The sequence below is a fragment of the Bison bison genome, unplaced genomic scaffold (assembly GCF_000754665.1).
Source record: "Bison bison bison isolate TAMUID 2011002044 unplaced genomic scaffold, Bison_UMD1.0 scf7180017864143, whole genome shotgun sequence".
In the NCBI taxonomy this organism is placed as follows: domain Eukaryota; kingdom Metazoa; phylum Chordata; class Mammalia; order Artiodactyla; family Bovidae; genus Bison; species Bison bison.
In genome coordinates this window covers 5,708,828-5,725,319 of record NW_011494715.1, presented here as the reverse complement: position 1 = coordinate 5,725,319, position 16,492 = coordinate 5,708,828, and the positions used below count along the sequence as shown (strand labels likewise).

Here is a 16,492-nt window from a genome sequence, read left to right as displayed (position 1 = left end):
TCACTCCAGTATTCTTGCCTGGGAATTCCATGGACAGTGAAGCCTGGCTGGGTAAACTCCATGGGGTGGGACACAACTGAGTCACAAACACACACCTTGCATGGGGTCGCAAAGAGAGGGACATGACTGAGGGACACACACACGCACCTTGCTTAGAGAGCCAGTTCCTGTCTTTTCTATGTGCTCCCTGAGACACAATGGGAGGAACTTTCCGGTTGTCGTTTTTATAGACTTAGGTGCTACTGAAATGAAGGTGCTTCAAGGACATTTCCATTTGTTACCAGCTTATGGTATCTCATCTCATGTAAATGATTTTGCCACTTTTCATTTTAATTCTTTGCTGTCATTGTCTTGCAGAGTGATCATTTGGTTTCTCTCTGAAGATATTCACTGGTCATTCGGCTGACAATGTCCTTTGTCTATAAAGTGTAGTGCCCTTAGGATTTATTTTATTGCTTTTATATTACTACCTGTAGATTTCTGTTTACATGTCTTTCCCTTTTTAGTCTTATAAAATGTCTAGGGCTATAAACATTCTTACATGGGACAGAAGTGTATTTCAGAACAGGTCCCTTTCAGAGTCTTAAAGCCAAGTTCTCCCACAATTTATCCACCTGGTAACAGTAGAAATATCTAATCCTTTGACATAATTTAAGGATGAAATGCCAGAAGGTGAATAATAGATAGTATGTACTATTCCTAAGGCTGTCTTGATTTGGTGGAAGGGAGGAAGTGGTGCCTAAACCCAGGAAGTGAGGGTGTCTTGAATTTTTATTACCATCCCAATGTCTCTTGAATTTTATCTTTCCTTGTAGTCCCATGCCTTAGCCTGCTTCAGATCCTCTCCTCAGCTTTTACCACAGCTGCATAACTAACTTTTACCTCTAGTATCACCAGAGATACTGCCATACAAAATGTGTTTGATCATATAATACCCTTGCTTAAAAAACTTTGTCCAGTTGCCTGAAGTTAAGTGCAAACTCTATTATACTCTTTAAAATATGGACCCAATATTTTTCTTCAGTTTGATCCCCAGTCACCCATCTCGGGTTTCCCTGGTGACTTGGAGGGTAAAGCGTCCGCCTGCAATGCGGGAGACCCGGGTTCAATCCCTGAGTCGGGAAGATCCCCTGGAGAAGGCAGTGGCGCCCCACTCCAGTACTCTTGCCTGGAAAATCCCATGGACGGAGGAGCCTGGGAGGCTGCAGTCCATGGGGTCGCTAAGAGTCGGATACGACTGAGTGACTTCACTTCACCCATCTCATGTACATTCATCCACACTGAACTCCTCATTCTCAGAACATTTTAAGCTCTTTTATAACTCCCTTCCTTTTATATTTTGCTTCCTTTGCCTCATGCTATTTTACTTTATCCACCCTCCACACTCTGCCTTCAAGAAACCTGCACAAATGTTGATTCTTCTCTGTTCCCATATACTACATTCATTCCACGAATACCGTGCATCTTACAGTGAACTCTAGAGTGTGTTTTGTAACATACATATATCCCCAGTATTTACATTAGGAGGCTCTGCCAATTGCTTGGTATAAACTAGGACTCAGTCAACATTTTGAGTTGACTAAATGATTAATTACATCTAAAATCAGTCATTAGACTTATTTCTCAACTTTACTGATAGTCTATTGGTTATGTATAGTTCAAAAATAAACACTACTAACATAATTGTATTCAGCTATGTCTGAGTATAAAACCTCTGAATGAAGCAAGGGAAGACAGTGCATTGTACAGTACGGTAAGATCCCAACTGCTTTTCTCCTGAAAGAAGTATTGTCGGTTTCACTAAAGGCCTTAACTGAAACCAATGTTTTCTGTTTTCCCCTTTGTTTCTTTCTTACATTAATTTATTCCTTCACATATACCTTTATTCAGCCATCTTTTGATCAGACAGTTGCTTACTGAGTGTCTGTTACAGGCCAGGCAGGTTCTCTGGACTTACATAGCTCCTCTTACAGGTAACTAGATAGAAACTATAGTTACTAATTTCTTGGATACTTCCTTTTTTCTGACAGTTGCCATGTCCCCTTCACAAAACACCTGTGAAAAAAACATAGAGTTTTTAGTTAACATTAAACTCAGATGAGCCAATAATGTGATACGGTCCTGGACTGACTATATAATTTACTGTCTAAATGGGATAATGTAGGGGAATGAGAGTGCATGCTAAGTCACTTCAGTCAGTCCAGCTCTTTGTGACCCCATGGACCATAGCCCACAAGGCTCCTCTGTCCATGGGATTCTCCAAGCAAGAATACTGGAGTGGGTTTCCATGCCGTCCTCCAGGGGATCTTCCCAACCCAGGGATCAAACCAGTGTCTCTTAGGTCTCCTGCATTGGCAGGTGGGTTCTTTGCCACTAGCACCACCTTGGAATGAGGGGCCAGGGGTTGTTAATAATCCAGGATAAAAGCACTGTTTCGGGCAAACCCTGAATATAATCCTTATAGTCTAATCAGATTGCATTACTAGCTGCTTTTTGTTGTCTGAGCACATCTTAGGTTTTTATGTTTGTTTTTATTGATAATTTTGCCCTTTCCTCTCCAATGCCTGAAGCCTGTGCATCCCTCAGAAGAGATCCAAAGCAGTAAGCTTTCCCAGAGCAGTATAGTCCATAGAGATAGCTCTCTAACCTGGATTTATTTAACATATCATTTATATATTTAATTAGCAGCTAGACATATTCTGACTTGTCACTGTTTTACTGTTTCGACTGTTCTTTTGACTCCTTTTGTTTCAACTTCATATCTGATGTCCTCAACTGAACTGTGTACTGTTAAGATCAGGGTCATTTTTGAACTTACATCTACCTCTCAGACACATACTTATGCTCATGTAATACATACTGGGTGAACATTTTATTTCCTGACCTGCCTTTGTCTTTCCTGAAAATTCTTTCACTTTGCATCAATATTGTGTAGCTGTCTGCCCCCTACCACCACCAAGAAGAAAGCTTTAAGAGCTTTGTAATTCTTTGCAAAAAAATTTTAACTATTACATTTTAAATTTAAATACTTACCATGAGGTATTTTAAAATATATTACTTTATCAGTTTACCTTATACTATATATATTTAATTAATATATTGTAAACATTGAAACATTACAGAAAGATGAAAGTAGTAATCACAGTCCAGTGTACACACCTGCAGCTGTATTAGCACATTTTAAAGAAAATTGATATTTCTGATAGGCCTACATTTCTTATAATAAGTCTTTAGCAGAAAAGAAAGGATTAATTGCCAAGCTTAGAGATTTAGAACTATAGTTAGTACATTATATTCTTGAACCTTTTATTTGGAAGGTTTGATTTGGAAGGTTACCAATTTGTTTTTATTCTGACTATATTTTATATAGTTAAATACTAAGTACAAATTAAATAACATTTTTACAAAAATTTTTAACACATTACTCGTATATGCCCGGGTAGCTCAAACAGTAAAGAATCTGCCTGCAATGCTGGAGACCTGGGTTCAATCCTTGGGTCAGGAAGATCCCCTGGGAAAGGGCATAGCAACCCACTCCAGTATTCTTGCCTGGAGAATTTAATGGACAGAGGATCCTGGTGGGCTCCAGTTCATGGGGTCAAAAAGAGTCAGATACGACTGAGCAGCTAACACAACAATCATAAATGCCACAACTGCAACTTCTTATTTGTTGTTTTGTTCCGTTACCAAGTGGTGTCCGACTCTCTGTGACCCCATGGACTGTGGCACTCCAGGCTTCCCTGTCCTTCATTATCTCCCTGAGTTTGCTCAGACTCATGTCCATTGAGTCAGTCATGCCATCCAGCCACCTCATCTTCTGTCGTCCTCTTCTCTTCTTGCCCTCAAACTTTCCCAGCATCAGGATCTTTTCCAATTAGTCAGCTCTTTGCATCAGGTGACCAAAGTATTGGAGCTTCACTTCAGCATCAGTCCTTCCAACGAATATTCAGGGTTGATTTCCTTTAGGAAATGACTGGTTTGATCTCCTTGCTGTCCAAGGGACTCTCAAGAGTCTTCTCCAGCACCACAATTTGAAAACATCAGTTCTTTGGCACTCAGCCTACTTTACAGTCCAACTCTTATATCTGTACATGACTACTGGAAAAACCATAGCTTTGACTAGATGGAAGTTTGACAGCAAAATGATGTCTCTGGTTTTTAATATGCTGTCTACATTTGTCATCGCTCTTCTTCCAAGGAGCAGGCATTTTTCAGTTTCCTGGTCTGCAGTGATTTTGGAGCCCAAGAAAATAAAATCTCACTGTTTCCACTTTTCCCCATCTGTTTGCCATGAAGTGATGGGACTGGATGCCATGATCTTAGGTTTTTGAATGTTGAGTTTTAAGCCAGCTTTTTCACCTTCATCAAGAGGCTCTTTAGTTCCTATTCTCTTTCTGCCATTAGGGTGGTCATCTGCATATCTGAGGTTATTGATATTTCTCCCGGCAATCTTGACTCCGTCTTGTGAATCATCCAGCCTGGCATTTCACGTGATATACTCTGCATATAAGTTAAATAAGCAGGGTGACAAAATATAGCCTTGATGTACTCCTTTCCCAATTTTGAACCAGTCTCTCATTCCATGTCTGGTTCTAACTGTTGCTTATTGTCTTACGTAGAGGTTTCCCAGGAGGCAGGTTAGGTGATCTGGTATTCCCATCTCTAAGATTTTTCCACAGTTTGTTGTGATCCACACAGTCAAAGGCTTTAGTGTAGTCAATGAAGCAGATGTTTTTCTGGAACTCTCTTGTTTTTTTATGATCCAGCAGATGTTGGCAATTTTGATCTCTGGTTCCTTTGCCTTTTCTAAATCCAGCTTGTACGTCTGGAACTTCACGGTTGACATACTGCTGAAGCCTAACTTGAAGGATTTTGAGCATTACCTTGCTAGCATGTGAAATTAGTGCAGTTGTGTGGTAGTTTGAACATTCTTTGGGATTGGAATGAAAACTGACCTTTTCCAGTCCTGTGGCCACTGCTGAGTTTTCCAGATTTGCTGGCTTATTGAGTGCAGCACTTGCGCAGCATCATCTTTTAGAATTTGAAATAGCTCAGCTGAAATTCCATCACCTCCAACTAGCTTTGTTCCTAATAAGGCTTCCTAAGGCCCACTTGACTTCCCACTCCAGGATTCTGGCTCTAGGTAAGTGAACACACCATTTGGTTATCTGGGTCATGGAGACCTTTTTTGTACAGCTCCTCTGTGTATTCTTGCCACCTCTTCTTAATCTCTTCTGCTTCTGCTAGGTTCTTTCCATTTCTGTCCTTTATTGTGCACATCTTTGCACAAAATGTTCCCTTGCTGCTAAGTCACTTCAGTCGTGTCCGACTCTGTATGACCCCATAGACGGCAGCCCACTAGGCTCTGTCCCTGGGATTCTCCAGGCAAGGATACAGGCATTTCCTTCTCCAATGCATGAAAGTGAGAAGTGAAAGTAAAGTCGCTCAATCGTGCCCAACTCTTACCGACCCTATGGACTGCAGCCCACCAGGCTCCTCTGTCCGTGGGATTTTCCAGGCAAGAGTACTGGAGTGGGTTGCCATTGCCTTCTCCAGATGTTCCCTTAGTATCTCCAATTTTCTTGAGATCTCTAGTCTTTCCCATTCTGTTGTTTTCCTCTATTTCTCTGCATTGTTCACTTAAGAGGCTTTCTTATCACTCCTTAATATTCTTTGGAACTCTGCTTCTTTTCTCAGTTATTTGTAAGTCTTCCTCAGACAACCACTTTGCCTTCTTGTGTTTCCTTTTCTTGGGGATGGTTTTGAACACCACCTCCTGTACAGTGGTATGAACCTCCATCCGTAGTTCTTCAGGCACTTTTGTCTACCAAATTTAATCCCTTGAATCTATTCATCACCTCCACTTGTATAATCATAAGAGATTTGATTTAGGTTATACCTGAATAGCCTAGTGGTTTTCCCTTCTTTCTTTAATTTGAGCCTGAATTTTGCAATAAGGAGCTGATGATCTGAGCCACAGTCAGCTCTGGGTCTTGTTTTTGCTGACTGTATAGAGCTTCTTCATCTTTGACTGCAAAGAATATAATCAGTCTGATTTTGATATTGACCATCTGCTGATGTCCATGTGAAGAGCTGTCTCTTGTGCTGTTAGATTAGAAGAGGGTGTTTGCTGTGACCAGTGTGTTCTCTTGGCAAAACTGTTAGTCTTGGCCCTGCTTTGTGTTGTACTCCAAGGCCAAACTTGTCTGTCATTTCAGGTATCTTGACCTCCTACTTTTGCATTCCAGTCCCCTATGATGAAAAGACATCTTTTTTCGGTGTTCTAGAAGGTCTTGTACATCTTTATAGAACTGTTCTACTTCAGCCTTTTCAGCATTACTGATTGGAGCTAGACTTGGATTACTGTGATGTTGAATAGTTGCCTTGGAAATGAACAGAGATCATTCTGTCGTTTTTGAGATGGCACACAAGTACTGCATTTCGGACTTTTTTGTTGACTGTGAGGGCTGCTCCATTTCTTTGAAGGGATTCGTGCCCACAGTAGTAGATATAATGGTCACCTGAGTTAAATTCCCCTATTCCCATCCGTTTTAGTTCACTGATTCCTAAGATGTCAATGTTTACTCTTACCATCTCCTGTTTGACCACATCCAATTTACTTTGATTCGTGGACCTAACATTCCAGGTTCCTGTGCAATAGTGTTGTTTATAGCATTGGACTCTGCTTTCACCACCATACACATCCGCAAAAGGGCATCATTTCCACTTTGGCTCATCTCATCATTCTTTCTGTAGCTGTTGCTCCACTCTTCCCCAGTAGTATGTTGGACACCTGCCACCTGGGGGGTCTCAGCTTTCAGTGTCATATCTGTCTTTTCACACTGTTCATGGGGTTATCAAGGCAAGAATACTGAAGTGGTTTGCCATTCCTTTCTCCAGTGGACCACGTTTTGTCAGGCCCTGACTACCAGGGACATGCCCCTCAGCCACTCCACGTAGCAGGACGACATGTCTGGTGCCCTGGTTGTTCCACTGCTGGTCCTCATTAAGTGTGTGAACCTTCACTGGCTGCTGGTATTAGCCAGCCTGCCGCCCGGGGGCGGGCAAAGGCTGTGGAAGTCACTGGGAAGGGGATCCGGAGAAGGCTGAAGCTGGGCGTTGGAGGATGCCTAGCCTCTCTGCTGCCACTGGGTGCCCTAGCTGGGCTCTGGTCCCCACCTGTCCTCTCCTCTTGCTCTTGGCCATTCTTTTCCAGGCCGGGTGAGCCTGGCCCCGGAGGAGGGTGCTTAATGCTTCACAGCCTCATACCCCACCATGCCAGGGACTGGGGGCACTGGTCAGTACGCTGCTCATGCCTCCTCCATGGTCTCCGCAAAGCCCATTTCTGACTTGTCACCTCCTCAGGCCCTGTTGTGCTAGGAAAAATTGTAAATTCTTATTTAGCTTCCAGAAATACTGTGGTTTTATTCTGTTACTCACTAGAATGGCAGTCACAATCCTAGTATTTTCTAGATGATTCAAATCCATTTTTCAAAACAAGTTATAGGGAGTTAGATTAATAAGCTACTTCTTAATTGTTTAAATGTTTTCCTCATGTTCTTTTATTTTAAAATAATGTATTTTCATTTTAGAAATTCAATAGAGAAGTAAATATGTAGAGCAGAAAGTGAAAATCCATCTTAATTACTACCAATGTTTCCCTGTCTTCTACCCCAACCCCCACTCACCCAACCCCAGGATTCTTGCTCCCAAGACATAATCACTTGTACCAGTTTAATATGTACCCTTCAAAGCTGTGTTGTGATAACTCTACATATACCCTTGATGGTCAGCAGTTCATTTACAGTGATAGCCATTTCTTTTGGAGGCCCCTGCACTGGGCTGGTGGTGACTCTGTCCATCATTATTGAGGAGGACAGCTCATCACTGAGGAGTGCAGATGAGGGTGAGTCAGACTTGGACCTGGTCTCAGGTGGCTCTTGGTGTAGCAGGGGAGAGAGGTGTACAGTGATAACTATAATACAGGACGAAAAAGGTCTGAGAGAGGAACAGGTGAAGTGCTGGATTCACAGGATGAGGAAATTACCTTTGACTGGCCAAGAGGTGACAGTGGAGCTGTATGGTGACAGACAAGATGGTTTGGAGGCAGGGAGGCAAAGAGCATGTAAACGGACAGTAGAAAGGCGCAGAGATGCAGGGGTTGACGAGGCTGTTCCATTTCCCCAGACTAGCATGCATATATGAGAGCAGCAGTAGATAAAGCTGCAGAGGCAGTTTGGGGGAGAAGGGGACTCTGAACACCTCTATAATAAATCTTTAAAAAAATTTTAATAGAATAGCAGCATGACTGGAGATACACATTTAGGTATATTAATCAGACATTAGATGGAGTAGAGTGTCAGTCACAGGCTTTGCAATAATTTGGAAGAGTTAGCACAATAAGGTATAGTAGCCATTGAGCTGTTGCCGAAATGGGACCTCTAAGTCTTAGCAGCTACCACATTCCATCAAATCTAGGAAGGCTTTGATTGTATGACACACTTTTATTTTATATACTGGCATGGGGTGGGTGGGATGCTGCCAGTTAATTTTCAGACACAACGAATTATAAGATGTATCCTAATTTTAGAATCGTAATAATGAAGAAATATGTATCATAAAATGAGTGAAATAGAGTAAATTATGAGGGCACAGGGAAAGGATATGCAGGTGAGACAGGGTGCTCAGCGCTGGTGCACTGGGATGACCCTGAGGGATGGGATGGGGAGGGAGGTGGGAGGGGGGTTCAGGATGGGGGACACCATGTACACCCATGGCTGATTCATGTCAATATATGGCAAAAACCACCACAGTATTGTAAAGTAATTAGCCTCCAATTAAAATAAATAAATAAATTTTTTTAAAAAAATAAAAGATGTGCAGGAAAGAAAGGAGACATGAGAAAATGAAACAGGGCAGGATGATGAGATCAGAGACACAAGTGGAGAAGTAGACCTCAAAGAGGAGACTGCATCTTTCTCTTCCATGAGATGCAGAGGTGAACGAGCAGTGACTCAGAGACATACAGAAGTTGAGAAGCTAAAAACATTAAACAAATCCTAGTAATCTCCATCTTGGTAAAAGAGGAGGCAAAGTGAAAGTGAAGTCGCTCAGTCATGTCCCACTCTGCGTGACCCCATTGACTGCAGCCCACCAGGCTCCTCCACCCATGAGATTTTCCAGGCAAGAGCACTGGAGTGGGTGCCAAGGGCATCTGCAAAAAGAATGACAGTGGTAGGTCTAAGGGCTTGAGCCTTAAGCGTGGAAAGGTTTCAGGAAAGAGGGGCATGAAAAATAGAGGATTATAGACGGTTGGCTAGAAGAACAAAAAGCATTCCCATCAGAAACAAAGGGCCTAGTTAAGGTCGAGAAACACAGGGTTATAAAGAAGTCACTTGGCCCTATTTTATAACTTTGCCCAGGAACTCTTGGTACCCTGATTGAAGGATGGAAGAAAACAAGTGGAAGGTGCTTTCTGCAGGGTGGGAGATTGGCAGGACAGGTATGGTGGAAGGACAGAGAAGCTGAGTAACCAGAATTTATCCTAAGAGATGCTGTTGTTTGTTTTCTTTTTTCTATTGAAGTATAGTTGAATTACAGTGTTAACTACTACTGTACAACAAAGTGACTCAGTTACACACACACACATATATGCACACACACACGTTCTCTTTCATACCCTTCCTCATTAAGGTTTATTACAGGATATTGAACACAGTGGCCTGTGCTGTACGAAGTCCTTGTGTCTCCATTCTCTGTGTGCCAGTTGCATCTGCTAATCCCCGATCCCCACTCCTCCCCTCCTTCACCCCCTAACCCTTCAACCACTAGTCTATTCTCTGTGTCCCCTGATGCTGTTTGTTTCATAGACAGGTTTATTTGTGTCATATTTTAGATTCCACACTTAAGTGATATTGTATGCTATTTGTCTCTTTTTGACTTACTTGAGTTTGGCTTCCCTTGTGGCTCAGACGGTAAAGAGTCTGCCTGCAATGCAGGAGGCCCAGGTTCGATTCCTGGGTCGGGAAGATCCCCTGGAGAAGGCAATGGCACCCCACTCCAGTACTCTTGCTTAGAAAATCCCATGGATGGAGGAGCCTGGCAGACTACAGTCCACGGGGTCACAAACAGTCAGACACGACTGAGCAACTTCACTTTCACTTAGTATGATAATCTTTAGTTGTCCGCATGTTGTTGCAAATGCCATTATTTTCGTTTTTTCTTATGACTCCACTTGTCTGTCGATGAACATTTAAGTTGCTTGTCTTCGCTATTGTGGATAGTGCTACTATGAACATAGAGCTGCATGTATCTTTTGAATTATCATCTGGATGTATGCCCAGGAGTGGGCTTCCTGAATCATATGGTATCTCCTAAGAGATACTGGTGCTTCAGCTTGCCATGGAATTCAGGATGAGAAGCGAGATGAGGTCAGAAGAGTGATAGACGAACAGGTTTTTTAAGTTGGGGAAGGGTTTTAAAGGATTCAAGACTAGAGTAAAGAAGAAGAAATTTGAAGAGGTGGAGTAGGTGAGTAGAAAGTTGACCAGGGAATTTGAGAATTTCAGATTTAGATGTGGAGTTCTAAGTCATCTTGAATCTTGAAATGTGCTGTCTTTCTAAAACGCAGCCGGGAGTGTATCTCTGTGCGGTTTTTAAAACCTCTATTTCAAGATGAAATCTTTATTACGTATAGAACATCACAAGGTGGCCCATCCTACTCCTCCAGACTAGCATCTCTCATTTTTTCTTGTGAACCCTGTATTCTAACCACACTGAACTCTTCTCCACGCCCAGAATCATCAAGACTTTAATCTACCTTTTTGCCTTTGCTCATGCTTTTTCCCTTTCATGAAAAGTTGTTCTTTTTCTTTGCTTTGCAAACTCCTATCTTGTCTTCGAGAGGTAACTCAGATGACACTTCCTCTGCCAAGTCTCACGGCAACACTGAGCACACCTTCCTCCGTTCTCCCACCTCCTCTCTTCAGACAGCCTATGGAATCTCATCACAAGAGCAGCGATATGTGTCTCTTCAGTAGATTATGGGCTTCCCTGGTGGCTCAGATGGTAAAAAATCGGCCTGTTGTGCAGGAGACCCAGGTTCAGTTTCTGGGTCAGGAAGATCCCCTGGAGGTAGAAATGGCTACCACTCCAGTACTCTTGCCAGGAGAATTTCATGGACAGAGGAGCCTGGCGGGTTACTAAGAGTTGGATACGACTGAGCAACTAACACTTTCACTTGAGCGACTAACACTTGCACTTCACTTTCAGTAGATTATAAACTCCTTGTGGTTTCTTATTCTCTTCTTGACCCACAGTGGATGGATATAACATTAGATACTTAGTATCTGCTTTTGTTGTCTTTGTTGCTGAATTTTAAATGAATGCGCTGATCCTGTGCTTTTCAAACATTAATGTGCAGTCACATTACCTGGAGATCTTGTTAAAATTCAGATTCTCATTTAGTCTAAGGCAAGGTCTGGGATTCCCTTTTCTAACAAGCCCCTGGGTAATGACTGTGCTGTTGGTTAATGGAAACTAATCCAGTGTCTTTGCCCAAATAAATAGCAGAGGTGGAGTTAACATGAAGTCAATAGGAATGTGGAAGTGGAGCAGTGACTTGGAAGAATCCTCAGGATGAACATGGAAGGTCTAAAAATGATAGCAGAAAATCACGTGGAAAGAGACGTGCAAATCCCGGACTGAAGCAGGAGACCGCCGTGTGGGGTGGTGGCTGCACAGCTGCATTGATGGATTCCTGCCGCTTACATTGTAGAGAAGGAAGGGCTGTTAGCTGACGGCAGCTGCTGTGTCGGGGCTCCAGCGAAGGATGCTCTCCACACGGAGAGGTTGCGGGGCAGAGGAGCTGTACCGCCGAAGGCAGGGCTCACGCGAGGTCAGGGGCCTCCCAACAGAAGAGCACTGTCACCAGTGCAGACAGAGGATGGGGGAAGGGAGGCCCCAAGGAAGTGAGAGGAACTAGGATGTGACAAGGAATCACTTCCTGACCTTACGTTTCCGGGTTCAAAGCACAGATATTCTGCTTTCCTTTTTGAAAACTCATAGGTGACAGAACAAGTAGTACTAATAAGCATTCTGTTTCCACATATAGTGTCACAGGTCTGATAATGCCAAGGATGGGTTCAATAAACCCAGTTTCTTTAAGTACTATTGTACAGAAGTAATATATGCATTTTAGCGTATGGAAAAAGGCAAAAATAAATCTTAAAATGTTTAAATTTCCTCCTACTTATCCCTTTCCCCACGATAAGGTAATCAACCTTGATGTGTACCCTTCCAGCTTTATCCATGCAGATTTTTTATGAGGACGTTTTATTAGAGGATAAGTATATCAATATTCTGATACTTAGTCACTTAGGTTTTTTTTTAATTGGAGGATAATTGCTTTACAATGCTGTGTTGATTTCTGCCCTACAGCAACTAAATCAGCCATAAGTATGCATATGTCCCCTTCCCCCACCCTTTATCCATGCAGATTTAAGTACACATATGCAGGAATTTTTTTTCTCTTTTAGATTTTTATATTGGAGTATAGCAGATTAACAATGTTGTGACAGCTACAGGTGCACAGCAAAGGGACTCAGCCATATATATATATGTATACACACACATGCATCCATTCTCCCCCAGACTCCCTTCCTATCCAGGCTGCCACGTAACACTGAACAGAGTCCCCTGTGCTATACAGTAGGTCCTTGTTGATTATCCATTTTAAAAACAGCAGTGTGTAGATGTCCATCTCAAGCTTCCTAACTATCCCTTCCCCCACTCTTTGCCCCTGGCAACCATAAGTTAATTCTTTAAGTTAGACAGGAATTTTAAAAATTTCTTAACAGTACTTTTTACATGCACATTATTCTACAGATTGGTTTTTTTTTCCCCACTTAGGACCACGTCAAGAACATCTCCTCAGGCCAGTGAATAGTTTTTCTAGTCCTTTTTAAATAGCTGTGTATAAATACAGATGTCTCATAACTTGTTCTATCATTCTCCTACTGATGGACAATTGGGTAATTTCCAAGTTTTGCTACTACAAACAAGACACGAAAAGAGTCCTGTCGTCACCAGTGCCTCAGTAACGGAAGTCTGGGATTTCAACCAGCCACCCATATCACAAGTAACGTTTATATCCAGTACATCTTTTATCGAAGCCGAGCAGTGGCTAAACCTGTCCTATCCAATATAGTAGCCACCAGTCACGTGTAACTGTTTAAATTTACTAAAATCAAAAATCCACTTCCTCCATCACATCAGCGTCATTTCAGGTGCTCAGCAGCCACATGTGAGTAGTGGCTGCCCGGTTGGACAGACTGTTTCTATCCTCATAGGAAATTCCATCAGACAGCCTGGACTAGACATTAATATTACATCCTAGAAAAGGACATCTTTTTCAGTGAGCCTGTGTGTTAAGGAGAGCACATTTCTAAAAATACAAACTTTGTGTCTTAATTGATTGCCTCTGCAGTTACTTCAATGAGAATCAATACCCAGATGAAGCAAAGAGAGAAGAAATTGCAAATGCTTGCAACGCAGTGATACAGAAGCCAGGTAAGGCAGTGAGCACACCTGGCTCTGGGCTGCGCTCGGACCAGCATTTGGGACCTCAGTCTCTTCCTCATCCCGGTGGTGCTCTTGGCTCCGTTCCCACCATCCTCCTGTGGATGGTCATTGCTCTGTCTTGTTCACACTGTACTTCTGAGGGGGTGATTACACTACTCCAAATTAGGCTTTATGTGGGAAAGTTCCAGTGAGTGTCCTTGCTTGAGATGCGCAACCTTGAAATTACTAGTTTTAAAGAGTGTATCGATTTCTTTTTCCAAAAATACAGCATAAACATACCAGTTTCAAAATAGTTTGAAAGTTGGCATACTTAATCAAGATTTGTTAATGTAAATATTAAGATAGTTTTGTAAATATTAAGATAGTTTTGTTTTGTAACTGTTGAAAATTGTATAATTCTGTATTTCTGTTTAAAGAAAGAATTCTTTATGGAGCAGACTTCTTCCCATTTCTACATTGGGATGACTTCTTAGCTTGGAGTATTTCCATTCTGAAGTCTAGTTGTTCCTGTGCAAGTCAGCAGAGCCCCTGAAACACTCATACGTCGTGTGCTAAAATGTTCTTCCACAGATTATGGTGGTGGTGGTGTTTTTTTTTAAAGCAGAAACCATTCTCAGTGAAGAAGAATTGATCTCCACTTGGCCAGTTAATTGGATTGGCTTAAAGGATACATACAAAAGTATCACTTTTTTATGTTTTAAGTTTTATCACTGTTTTGTGATAATTAAATACTAATTTGTTCTCCCTTAGTTAGAAGCCAGACTTCTAACCGTCCAGAACATATACACTCAGCTACGACATCGGTACCCTTACTTCTCACAGGCCAAAGCCCTGGCCCTAACGCTGTGCTGGATGGAACTCAGGCTCTTCCTGGAAAGTATTTAACCTCCGTGCATCAAGTGCCTGACCTGTTTTCTGGTCCCACTACCCACTGAGGGCTAAAAGCCAAAACAGAAAATGATGAAGGAGAAGGATGGTTGCCATGTTGGTAACCGTGGTGCTATCCGTAAACCGTCACATTTGACAGCAGTTTGCAACTTGAATTGTGCTGTGTGTTCCAGTGTAGTTACAATACAGATGGGCATAGTGACCTCAGTCTTAAGAAGACATGGAGAGTGGTCCCTGTCAAGACAGCAGGAAACTAGTTTATACAGGGCCTTAAAGATGTAAGGGGACTTCAGCTATCTGGGAATGTGGTAAAGAAACAGATTCATCTGAGTAAATGATGCTAATTAAATGAACCTTTCATGTTACTGTCATATGAACTTTGAACGCTAGCAGGCTGAATCCTTTAATATTTTATGTTGGAATTCATATTGTGTGACTTTCTGAATTGAAGCATTTTGTGTTATTAGAGCTGTCTGTATGTTTATTTATCCATCCTAAGTTGCTTCAGTCATGTCTGACTCTGTGTGACCCTATGGACTATAGTCTGCCAGGCTCCTCTGTCCATGGGATTTTCCAGCAAGAATACTAGAATGGGTTGCCATGCCCTCCTCCAGGGGATCTTCCCAACCCAGGAACTGAACCCATGCCTCTTGTCTCTTGCATTGGCAGGCGGGTTCTTTACCACTATTTATATGTTTATTCTGGAGAAGGAAATGGCAGCCCACTCCAGTATTCTTGCCTGGAGAATCCCATGGACAGAGGAGCCTGGCAGGCTGTAGTCCATGGGGTCACAAGGGTCGGACACGACTTAGCGACTAAACCACCACCACCATATGTTTATTCATTCAGTAATTAAGTCTATATATAGTACTAGATCATGCTAAAAAAAAAATTCTATATCTGTTATTCTGGCAATAAATGCAGTGAAAAGAACATTTGGGGGAAAAAAAGTATTGTCCCTTAAAACTAGCCTCAGATACAGATTTTCTGAATTTTATGGCATGTCTTCACAGGCAAAAAACTGTCAGATCTGGAACGAGTTACCTCCCTGAAAGTATATAATTGGTTTGCTAACAGGCGGAAGGAGATCAAGAGAAGAGCCAATATCGGTAATGTATCCGAGAGGCTGCTGTCTCTCTGAAGGCAGTCCTGGGCCTTGTGTTTAAGAGTGACTTCAGTGTAGAACTGCAGGTCTAAATGAGACTACCCTTTAAGCCTAACAAGAACTGCCCTTATGTTTTTCTTCATTGTATTTTTATAATGTGAAGTTAATATTAATCATACTATTTGTATTGTACTAAGAATGGCATTATTTCTAAACCTCATCATTCTTAATGTGCAGGAATCTGGAATTAGACATGATCTCTGATCAGTTACTCCTGTGGTGCAGATGAAAGCTACCTATAAGGCCTTGAAGGGGGAATGTGACACCCTAAGCCTTTTCATTGTTACCAGGCTATGACCCAGAGGCTAAGAAACAGCTGATTAACAGAATTGGAATAAAAGCATCTTAATATACAGGGAACCTAGTAAAAAGCAAGATTGGAAAAATAAAGCATTTAAGAAACATGAATTGATGAGATCAGGATGGTGGGCTGGTTTTGAGCTTCTTAAATTGTATTTCACTTATAAACTTACTTCTTCATCATGACAATCCTCAAATGCTTTATAGAACCCCAAGACAGGAGAGCCATTTAATTAGCTGGTAAGTATGAAGCACCTACCAGTCAGCCACTCAGATGTACACACGAAGCAGCAGGGGCTCCAGAAGGGCAAATGTGTTGTTCCTCCCCCGACCACTGTGCCATTGAATTCCACCTGTCTGCAATTGAGAAGAAACAGGACTTAGTCTAGGGTTTTGTTTTAATTGCATTCTTATTTCCTCAATACAGATTCAGTGTTTAGACCTTTATGATATGGTAACAGAAAATTTAGGGATCTGTTTGCTTTTTTCGAAGAAGCAGCAATCCTGGAGAGTCATGGGATAGATGTACAGAGTCCGGGAGGCCACTCCAACAGTGAT

At 42.0% G+C, this 16,492-nt stretch overlaps 1 protein-coding gene across 1 annotated transcript in view; it reads left to right on the top strand.

The window, feature by feature from the left end:
- HMBOX1 (homeobox containing 1) overlaps positions 1–16,492 on the top strand; it is a 195,453-nt gene that overhangs the window by 174,590 nt on the left and 4,371 nt on the right. The window contains exons 7-9 of the mRNA XM_010840284.1: positions 13,487–13,569; positions 15,483–15,578; positions 16,428–16,492. The exon at positions 16,428–16,492 is cut by the window's right edge and continues 4 nt beyond it. Coding sequence (XP_010838586.1) covers positions 13,487–13,569; positions 15,483–15,578; positions 16,428–16,492 — 244 coding nt within the window. The remainder of the gene's footprint in view (positions 1–13,486; positions 13,570–15,482; positions 15,579–16,427) is intronic.